The sequence below is a fragment of the Larus michahellis genome, unplaced genomic scaffold, assembly GCF_964199755.1.
Source record: "Larus michahellis unplaced genomic scaffold, bLarMic1.1 SCAFFOLD_613, whole genome shotgun sequence".
Classification (NCBI taxonomy): Eukaryota; Metazoa; Chordata; class Aves; order Charadriiformes; family Laridae; genus Larus; species Larus michahellis.
Window position 1 is genome coordinate 1 of NW_027436192.1, and position 11197 is coordinate 11197.

At 72.9% G+C, this 11197-nt stretch overlaps 1 protein-coding gene across 1 annotated transcript; it reads left to right on the plus strand.

The window, feature by feature from the left end:
- The first annotated feature begins 1210 nt into the window (after positions 1-1210).
- On the plus strand, positions 1211-11193 carry LOC141737090 (integrin beta-7-like). The gene is given in 10 exon segments (XM_074571706.1): positions 1211-1330; positions 1438-1527; positions 2273-2413; positions 4750-4937; positions 5965-6176; positions 8723-8945; positions 9991-10094; positions 10097-10225; positions 10854-11017; positions 11131-11193. Coding segments are annotated over 10 exon segments (1434 nt in total).
- Positions 11194-11197: the final 4 nt, after the last annotated feature.

The following is an 11197-nucleotide window of genomic DNA, read 5'->3' on the forward strand; positions in this document are numbered from 1 at the left end:
CATCTGGGGATGAGGGGACATGAAGACAAGGGGACACACCTGGGGACGAGGGGGCACACCTGGGGGTGGGGGGACATGGGGATGATGGGGACACGGGGGACAGGGGGACACGCCTGGGAGTGGGGGGACACAGGGGACAGGGGGACATGGGGGACAGGGGGACACGCCTGGGAGTGGGGGGACAAGGGGACAAGGGGTCCAGGGGAACGCATCTGGGGATGAGGGGACATGAAGACAAGGGGACACAGGGGGACAAGGGGACACACCTGGGGATGAGGGGGCACACCTGGGAGTGGGGGGACACAGGGGACGGGGGGACGTGGGGGACAGGGGGACACACCTGGGAGTGGGGGGACACAGGGGACGGGGGGACACAGGGGACAGGGGGACACGCCTGGGAGTGGGGGGACACAGGGGACGGGGGGACACGGGGGACAGGGGGACACGCCTGGGAGTGGGGGGACACAGGGGACGGGGGGACGTGGGGGACAGGGGGACACGCCTGGGAGTGGGGGGACACAGGGGACGGGGGACGTGGGGGACAGGGGGACACGCCTGGGAGTGGGGGGACACAGGGGACGGGGGGATGTGGGGGACATGCCTGGGAGCGGGGGGACATGAAGGCAAGGGGACACAGGGGGACAGGGGGACACACCTGGGGATGAGGGGACACACCTGGGAGTGGGGGGACATGGGGGATGATGGGGACACGGGGGACAGGGGGACATGCCTGGGAGTGGGGGGACACAGGGGATGGGGGGACATGGGGGACACACCTGGGAGTGGGGGGACACAGGGGACGGGGGGACATGGGGGACAGGGGGACACACCTGGGAGTGGGGGGACACAGGGGACGGGGGGACGTGGGGACAGGGGGACACACCTGGGAGTGGGGGGACACGGGGGATGTGGGGGACATGCCTGGGAGCGGGGGGACATGAAGGCAAGGGGACACAGGGGGACAAGGGGACACAGGGGGACAGGGGGACACACCTGGGAGTGGGGGGACATGGGGGATGATGGGGACACGGGGGACAGGGGGACGCGCCTGGGGACGAGGGGACACGGGGGGCGAGGGGGGACGAGGGGACACACCTGGGAGCGGGGGACATGGGGGGACGTAGGTCGTGGGGGAGGGTCCGGGGAGGAGGCGGGGGGGGGGGAGGGGGGCACACACACCCCCCCCACGACCCACAGCCCCCGTGTCACCATGTGTGTGTGTCCCCCCCCCCAGGACTACCCCTCGGTGGGACACTTGGCCCAGGTCCTGGCGGCCACCAACATCCAGCCCATCTTTGCCGTGACGGCTCCCACCCTGCCCGTCTACCAGGTGAGGGGGGGGGGGGGGGGGTGTCCGGGGGGGGTGGGGGGGGGGGGGGGGGGTGTCCTGGGGACCCCCCCTGACCCTGTTGCCCCCCCCCCCCCCCCCCCGAGCAGGAGCTGAGCCGCCTGCTCCCCAGGTCGGTGGTGGGGGAGCTGCGGGAGGACTCCAGCAACGTGGTGCAGCTCATCGCCGACGCCTACGACGTGAGGAGGGGGGGGGACACGGGGGGGACACGGTGTGGGGGGGGGGGGGGCACCCCCCCGGGGGTGTGGGTGGGGGGGGGGGGGGGGTGTCGGTGGGTGCTGACACCCGTGGGTGCCCCCCAATTCCCGTCCCCCCCCCCCCCCTACCCAGAGCCTCTCAGCCATGCTGGAGCTGTGGCGGGGTTGGGGGGGGGGGGGGGGACATGGGGGGGGTGGCTGGGTGCCCCCCCCCCCCCACCACCACCACCACCCGGGGGGGGTCGGTGGGTGCTGACACCCGTGGGTGCCCCCCGATTTCCCCCCCCCACACCACCCCCCCCCAAAAGCCTCTCGTCCACGATGGAGCTGCGGGGGGGGGGGAGACATGGGGGGCAGGGGGGTGTCCCCCGCGGGGGGGGGGGGGGCAGTGGGTGCTGACACCCGTGGGTGCCCCCCCCGGGCCTCTCAGCCATGGTGGAGCTGCGGGGGGGGGTGGGGGGTGGGCTGGGTGCCCCCCCAGCGTGGTGTGGGTGCCCCCCCGGGGGAGGGGTCGGTGGGTGCTGATGCCTGTGGGTGCCCCCCAGTTCCGCCCCCCCCCCCCAGCCCAGAGCCTCTCAGCCATGCTGGAGCTGTGGTGGGGTTGGGGGGGGGGGGGACATGGGGGGGGTGGCTGGGTGCCCCCCCCACCACCCCCCCAACCGGGGGGGGTGTCGGTGGGTGCTGACACCCATGGGTGTCCCCCCCCTGCCCCCCCCCCCCCCCCCAGAGCCTCTCGTCGCGGGTGGAGCTGCAGCACTCGCCGCTGCCCCCCGGCATCAGCCTCAGCTACGAGTCCCACTGCGGGGGCCCCCCCGGCCCCCCCCAGCCCCACGGCGGCCTCTGCACCGGCGTCCGCCTCAACCAGGAGGTGGGGGGACGGGGGGGGGGGGGCCGCGGGGGGGTGTGGGGACACACACACACACACACACACACATGCTGGGGACATTTAGGGGTATGGGGGGGACATTGGGGGATATAGGGGGGGGCGTGGGGGGGGCATGGGCAGAGTTGGGGGGGGGGGACACGGACGTTGGGGGGGCACAGCGTGGGGGGGTTCAGGGGCTGGGGGGACATTAGGGGGCCAGGGGGGGCACAGGGGGGATGTGGGCATGGCAGGGGGGGTCATGGGGGGGGGACATGGGTATGGAGGGGACATGGGGGGGGACAGAGGGGACATGGGGGGGCACAGGGGGGACATGGGCATGGCAGGGGGGGTCATGGAGGGGGGGACATGGGTATGGAGGGGACATGGAGGGGCCACGGGGGGACATGGAGGGGGCATGGGCTTGGGGGGGGGCAGCAGTGGGACACGGGGGGGGACGCGGCCCCGTGGGGTGGCAGTGGTGGGACAGGGGGACCCGCGGGGGGGGGGGGACGGACAGCGCTGGGACACGGGCACCCCCGGGGGGTGGCAGAGCCACCGGGCGCCAGCTGATCCTGCCCCGTCCCTGTCCCCGTGTCCCCTGTCCCCGTGTCCCTGTGTCCGGCCCCTCTGTCTGTCCCCCCCCCGTCCCCCCATTCACCCTGCCGGGGGTGTCCCCCCCACGCCAGGGGTGTCCCCCATGTCATGGGTGTGGGTGTCCCCGTCCCATGGGTGTCCCCCTCCCGTGGGTGTCCCCGTGGGTGTCCCCCTCCCATGAATGTCCCCCTCCCATGGATGTCCCCACCCCATGGGTGCCCTGTGGGTGTCCCTGTCCCATGGATGTCCCCGTGGTGTCCCCATCCCGTGGTGTCCCCATCCCATGGATGCCCCTATCCTGTGGGTGTCCTGTGGGTGTCCCTGTCCCATGGATGTCCCCACCCCATGGGTGTCCCGTGGCTGTCCCCATCCCGTGGCTGTCCCCATCCCACGGATGTCCCCCTCCCCTGTGTGTCTCCCTCCCCTGTGTGTCCCCGTCCCATGGATGCCCCCATCCCGTGGGTGTCCCCATGGCTGTCCCCATCCCGTGGCTGTCCCCATCTTGTGGCTGCCCCCATCCCATGGATGTCCCATGGCTGTCCCCATCCCGTGGGTGTCCCCGTGGGTGTCCCCATCCCATGGATGCCCCCATCCCGTGGGTGTCCCATGGCTGTCCCCATCCCGTGGGTGTCCTGTGGGTGTCCCTGTCCCATGGATGTCCCCATCCCATGGATGCCCCCATCCCGTGGGTGTCCCCATGGCTGTCCCCATCCCGTGGGTGTCCTGTGGGTGTCCCTGTCCCATGGATGTCCCCGTCCCATGGATGCCCCCATCCCGTGGGTGTCCCCATGGCTGTCCCCATCCCGTGGCTGTCCCCATCTTGTGGCTGCCCCCATCCCATGGATGTCCCATGGCTGTCCCCATCCCGTGGGTGTCCCCGTGGGTGTCCCCATCCCATGGATGTCCCCACCCCATGGGTGCCCCGTGGCTGTCCCCATCCCGTGTGTGTCCTCATCCCATGGATGTCCCCATTGGCTGTCCCCATCCCGTGGCTGTCCCCATCCCATGGGTGCCCCCATGCCGCGGTGCCCCCATCCCATGGGTGTCCCATGGCTGTCCCCATCCCGTGGGTGTCCCCGTGTGTGTCCCCATCCCATGGATGCCCCCATCCCGTGGGTGTCCCATGGCTGTCCCCATCCCATGGATGTCGCCGTGGGTGCCCCCATCCCGTGGTGTCCCCGTGGGTGTCCCCATCCCATGGATGCCCCTATCCTGTGGGTGTCCTGTGGGTGTCCCTGTCCCATGGATGTCCCCACCCCATGGGTGTCCCGTGGCTGTCCCCATCCCATGGATGTCCCCCTCCCCTGTGTGTCTCCCTCCCCTGTGTGTCCCCATCCCATGGATGTCCCCATGGCTGTCCCCATCTTGTGGCTGCCCCCATCCCATGGATGTCCCATGGATGTCCCCACCCCATGGGTGCCCCGTGGCTGTCCCCATCCCGTGTGTGTCCTCGTCCCATGGATGTCCCCATTGGCTGTCCCCATCCCGTGGCTGTCCCCATCCCATGGGTGCCCCCATGCCGCGGTGCCCCCATCCCATGGGTGTCCCATGGCTGTCCCCATCCCGTGGGTGTCCCCGTGTGTGTCCCCATCCCATGGATGCCCCCATCCCGTGGGTGTCCCATGGCTGTCCCCACCCCGTGGATGTCCCCGGGGGTGTCCCCGTCCCATGGGTGCCCCCACGCCGCGGTGCCCCCATCCCGTGGGTGTCCCCACGGGTGCCCCCATGCCGCGCTGTCCCCGCAGGTGACGTTCACGGTGCGGGCGCGGGCGGGCGCGTGCCTGGGCTCCCGGCAGCGGGTGTCGCTGCGGGTGCTGGGGGTGCCCGAGGAGCTGAGCCTGGAGCTGGGGACCCTCTGCGGGTGCCCCTGCGCCCACCGCCAGCCCCGCGCCCCCCTCTGCCACGGCGGGGACCTGCTCTGCGGGGTCTGCAGGTGCCGGGGGGCGCCGGGGGGGCAGTGGGGTGGGCTGGGGGGCAGGATGGGGGTCTGGGGGGCGGGATGGGGGCAATGGGGTGGGGGGGGGGGTCCATGGGTTGGGATGGGGGGCAGGGATGGTGCATGGGGCAGGGTTGGGTGTCCATGGGGTGGGGTGGGGGCAATGGGGTGGGCTGGGGGGCAGGATGGGGGTCTGGGGGGCGGGATGGGGGTCAGGATGGGGGTCTGTGGGGTGGGATGGGGGCAATGTGGTGGGCTGGGGGGCAGGCTGGGGGTCTGGGGGGCGGGATGGGGGCAATGGGGTAGGTCGGGGGGCAGGATGGGGGGGTCTGGGGGGTGGGATGGGGGGCAGGATGGGGATCTGGGGGGCGGGATGGGGGCAATGGCGTGGGCTGGGGGGCAGGATGGGGGTCTGGGGGGTGGGATGGGGGGCAGGATGGGGATCTGGGGGGCAGGATGGGGGCAATGGCGTGGGCTGGGGGGCAGGATGGGGGTCTGTGGGGCGGGATGGGGGCAACGGGGTGGGCTGGGGGGCGGAATGGGGGTCTGGGGGGCGGGATGGGGGCAACGGGGTGGGCTGGGGGGCAGGATGGGGGTCTGGGGGGCGGGATGGGGGTCAGGATGGGGATCTGGGGGTCAGGATGGGGGTCTGGGGGGCGGGATGGGGGTCAGGATGGGGATCTGGGGGGTGGGATGGGGGCAATGGAGTGGGATGGGGGTCTGGTGGGGAGGGGGTCCATGGGTTGGGATGGGGGGCAGGGGGTGATGCATGGGGCAGGGTTGGGTGTCCGTGGGGTGGGGTGGGGGCAATGGGGTGGGCTGGGGTCGGGGGGGGTTCTATGGGGTGGATTGGGGGTCCATGGGGCAGGATGTGAGGCAGGATGGGGATCTGGGGGGTGGGGGTGGGCTGGGGTCCGGGGCGGGGGGGGTCCATGGGGCAGGTCGGGGGTCCATGGGGCGGTTTGGGGGTCCATGGGGTGGGATGGGGCTCTGTGGGGCTGACCATGGCTGCCCCCCCCGGCAGGTGCCCGGGGGGCCGTGGGGGCCGGCGGTGCGAGTGCGAGGCGGAGGTGGAGGGGGGGGGGGGCTGCCGGCCCCCCAACAGCACGGGGCCCCCCTGCAGCGGGAGGGGCCGCTGCGTCTGTGGGGCCTGCGAGTGCCCCCCCGGGCTGAGCGGGACCCACTGCCAGTGCGACAGCAGCGCCTGCGAGCGGCACGAGGGGCTGCCCTGCGGAGGTGAGGGGACACGGGGACGTGGAGGGGACACGGGGGGACACGGGGACATGGGGGGGACACGGGGGGATGCAGGGACGTGGCGGGACAGGGGGACACGGGGGAACATGGGGATACGGGGGGGACACAGGGACACGGGGGGGACCCAGGGGGATGCGGGGACATGGGGGGACAGGAGGACACGGGGGAACATGGGGACGCGGAGGGATGCGGGGACATGGGGGGACAGGGGGACACGGGGGAACACGGGGACACGGGGGGACACAGGGACACGGGGGGACACGGGGGGATGCGGGGACATGGGGGGGACACGGGGGGATGCAGGGACGTGGCGGGACAGGGGGACACGGGGGAACATGGGGACGCGGAGGGATGCGGGGACATGGGGGGACAGGGGGACACAGGGGAACACGGGGATACGGGGGGGACACAGGGACACGGGGGGGACACAGGGGGATGCGGGGACATGGGGGGACAGGAGGACACGGGGGAACATGGGGGGATGTGGGGACACGGAGGGGACACAGGGACACGGGGATATGGGGGTGATGCGGAAACATGGGGGGACATGGGGACGGGAGGGACATGGGGGGACAGGGGGACATGGGGGGACACAGGGGGGATACGGGGAGATGCGGGGACATGGGGGGACACGGGGACATGGGGGGACACGGGGACACAGGGGGGACACGGGGAGATGCGGGGACATGGGGGGACACGGGGACATGGGGGGACACGGGGGGACGTGGGGACATGGGGGGACACAAGGACATGGGGGGACGGGGGGACACGGGAGGGCTGTGGGGGCCGTGCCCACCCTGGGGGTTCCCAGCCCTGGGGGGGGTTGGAAGGTCCCCTCCCCACGGCACGTCCCCGTGGGGTCCCGTCCCCGTCACACGCCCCTGTCCCCGTGGGTCCCATCTCCCACCCGCTGTCCCTGTCCCCGTCCCCACTGTGTGCCCTGGGGGGGCCCTGTCCCTGCTGCGGTGTCCCACGGGGGGGGGTCCTGTCCCTGTCACTTGCCCCCATCCCTGTGGGGTCCTGTCCCCGTTGTGCATCGCTGTCCCATGGGTCCTGTCCCCACCGCGGGTCCTTGTCCCCATGGGGGTCCTGTCCCCATCTCATGTCCCCGTTCCCTCGGAGGGGGTCTTGTCCCTGTCCCCACGGGTCCCACCGCGCGTCCCCGGGGGTCCTGTCCCCATCACTTGTCCCTCGGGGGGGGGGTCCTGTCCCTGTCCCCACGGGTCCCATCGCGTGTCCCCGGGGGTCCTGTCCCCATCACATGTCCCTTGGGGGGGGTCCCGTCCCTGTCCCCACGGGTCCCACTGCGCGTCCCCGGGGGTCCTGTCCCTATCACATGTCCCTCGGGGGGGGTCCTGTCCCCATGTGTCCCACCCCCACCTCATCTCCCACGGGGGGGTCCTGTCCCCATCTCATGTCCCTGTTCCCTCGGGGGGGGTCCTGTCCCTGTCCCCACGGGTCCCACTGCGCGTCCCCGGGGGTCCTGTCCCCATCACGTGTCCCTCGGGGGGGGTCCTGTCCCTGTCCCCACGGGTCCCACTGCGCGTCCCCGGGGGTCCTGTCCCCACCACATGTCCCTCGGGGGGGTCCCGTCCCTGTCCCCGCGGGTCCCGTCGCGTGTCCCCGGGGGTCCTGTCCCCATCACTTGTCCCTCGGGGGGGGGGTCCTGTCCCTGTCCCCACGGGTCCCATCGCGTGTCCCCGGGGGTCCTGTCCCCATCACATGTCCCTTGGGGGGGGTCCCGTCCCTGTCCCCACGGGTCCCACTGCGCGTCCCCGGGGGTCCTGTCCCCATCACATGTCCCTCGGGGGGGGTCCTGTCCCCATGTGTCCCACCCCCACCTCATCTCCCACGGGGGGGTCCTGTCCCCATCTCATGTCCCTGTTCCCTCGGGGGGGGTCCTGTCCCTGTCCCCACGGGTCCCACTGCGCGTCCCCGGGGGTCCTGTCCCCATCACGTGTCCCTCGGGGGGGGTCCTGTCCCTGTCCCCACGGGTCCCACTGCGCGTCCCCGGGGGTCCTGTCCCCACCACATGTCCCTCGGGGGGGGTCCCGTCCCTGTCCCCGCGGGTCCCGTCGCGTGTCCCCGGGGGTCCTGTCCCCATCACGTGTCCCTCGGGGGGGGTCCCATCCCTGTCCCCACGGGTCCCACCGCGCGTCCCCGGGGGTCCTGTCCCCACCACGTGTCCCTTGGGGGGGGTCCTGTCCCTGTCCCCACGGGTCCCACTGCGCGTCCCCGGGGGTCCTGTCGCCACCACATGTCCCTTGGGGGGTGTCCTGTCCCTGTCCCCATGGGTCCCATCGCGCGTCCCCGGGGGTCCTGTCCCCATCACGTGTCCCTCGGGGGGGGTCCCGTCCCTGTCCCCGCGGGTCCCACCGCGCGTCCCCGGGGGTCCTGTCCCCATCACGTGTCCCTTGGGGGGGGTCCCGTCCCTGTCCCTGTGGGTCCCACCACGCGTCCCCGGGGGTGCTGCCCGCCCCGCGGTGCCGGGGGGGTGGCGGGGGGTGACGGTGGCACCCCCTGCCCAGGCCCCCAGCGCGGCGAGTGCGTGTGCGGGACGTGCCGGTGCCGCGAGGGCTTCCAGGGTCCCGGCTGCGGGTGCCGGGGGGGCCGGGGGGGCTGCCTGCGCGGGGGCAGGGAGTGCAGCGGCCGCGGGCGCTGCGTCTGCGGCACCTGCCACTGCCAGCCCGGCTACCTGGGACCCCTCTGCGGCCACTGCCCCTCCTGCGCCACCCCCTGCCAGCGCCTCTGGTCAGTGCGGGGGGGACGGGATGGGGACGGGGACGGGATGGGGACAAGGATGGGGACAAGGATGGGATGGGGGATAGGAACAGGGATGGGGACAGGGATGGGGACAGATGGGATGGGAACAGGGATGGGATGGGGACGGGAACGGGGACAGGGACGGGATGGGGACAGGGATGGGGACAGATGGGATGGGAAAAGGGATGGGATGGGGAAAGGGACGGGATGGGGACAGGGATGGGGACAGGTGGGATGGGGACAGGGATGGGATGGGGATGGGAACAAGGATGGGGACAGATGGGATGGGAACAGGGATGGGATGGGGAAAGGGACGGGATGGGGACAGGGATGGGATGGGGATAGGAACAGGGATGGGGACAGGATGGGGACAGGGATGGGGACAGGTGGGATGGAACAGGGATGGGAATGGGGATGGGGACGGGATGGGGACAGGGATGGGGACAGGGAAGGGATGGGAACAGGGATGGGATGGGGAAAGGGACAGGATGGGGAAGGGGGACAGGGACAGGGATGGGATGGGGACAGGGAAAAAGGCCAAGGGACAGGAACGGGATGGGGATGGGGGACAGGGACGGGGACAGGATGGGGACAGGGATGGGATGGGGACAAGGATGGGATGGGGAAAGGGACGGGATGGGGAAGGGGACAAGGGACAGGGATGGGATGGGGACGGGATGGGGACCGGGGGCGGGGACAGGGACAGGATGGGGACAGGGATGGGATGGGGACGGGGGACAGGGATGGGGACAAGGGACAGAAATGGGACGGGGCAGTGGACCGGGACGGGGATAGGACAAGGGACAGGGGTGGGGACAAGGGACAGGGGTGGGATGGGGGGGACTGGGGCCATGGGGAGGGGGGACACGGGGTGTCTGGGGGCACAGGGACGAGGACCTGGGGTGGGGGGAGCCGGGGACAGGGGGGACACGGGACTGGGGGGGCCGGGGGGGCTGGGGGGACGCACGGCGGTGGGTCCGGGGGGGGGAAGGACGGGGCCGAGGCCCCCCCGTGACGGGCCGGGGGTCCGCAGGGACTGCGCCGAATGCGCGGCCTCGGGGCGGGGGGGCTGCGGGGGGCCCTGCGCCCGCGTCACCGCCCGCCTGCTGCCCGCGCCCCCCCGGGCCCCCCCCGCGGCTGGTGCCGGGAGAGGACCCAGGACGGCCGCCCCCTCCTCTTCCTCATCGAGGGGGGGGCCCGGGGGGGCGAGGAGGAGGAGGAGGAGGAAGGGGACGGGGAGGTGACACTGACCGTCTGGGCAGAGCAGGGTGAGTGCGGGGACCCCCATGGCCCCCCCGGGGGGGAACCCCATGTTCCCCCCCCCCCCCGGGGGGGGGCCGTGTCCCCGGGGACCCTCTGTCCCTGCACCCCATGGGACCCCTTTTCGGGGGGGGGGTGGGTTGCTGAGGGACCCTCTGCCCCCCCCCCCCCAGGACCCCCCTGCCCCCCCAGGACCCCTGGCCAAGGGGGGGTCCCTGCACCCCACAGGACCCTGCCTGCGGGGGGGGGGGGGGAAGATGCTCACACCCGTGGGACCCCCCCCACGCTCAAAGGACCCCATAGACCTGGTGGGGGGGGTGGGGTCCTTGCCCCCCACGGGACCCCCGTGGCCAGTTGTGGGGGGGGGGGGGGTGTCCTTGCCCTCACGGGACCCCATGGCTGGTTGGGGGAGGGGCTCCTCGCCCCCATGGGACCCTGTGGGTGAGCTGTGGGGGGGGGTGTGGGGGGGTGTCCTCACCCCCCATGGGACCCCCATGGCCAGTTGGCAGTTGGGGGGGGGGATGACTCCTCGCCCCCACGGGACCCCCATGGCTAGTTGGGGGGGGGGGGGGGCTCCTTGCCCCCCCCCTCCCCCCCCCGCCAGCCACTGACGCTGCGTGTCCGCCCCCCCCCCAGGCGGGGCGGGGGCGCCGGGGGGGGTGCTGGTGGCCGGGCTGGTGGCCGGGACGGTGACGCTGGGGCTGGTGGCCCTGGGCTCGTACCGGCTGCTGCTGGAGCTGCGGGACCGGCGGGAATTCCGGCGCTTCCAGCGGGACCGGCGGGACGCCCGCTGGCACCAGGTGACCGTCCCCGTGTGTCCCCAAACCCGGGCCACACACCCCCCCCCCCCCCCTCAGGGTGACACCTTCCCCCCCCCCCACTCACCGCTCTGTGTGTGTCCCCCCCCCCCCAGGACAACCCCCTCTTCAGGAGCGCCACCACCACCACCGTCAACCCCGGCTACCGGCCGGGCTGAGGGG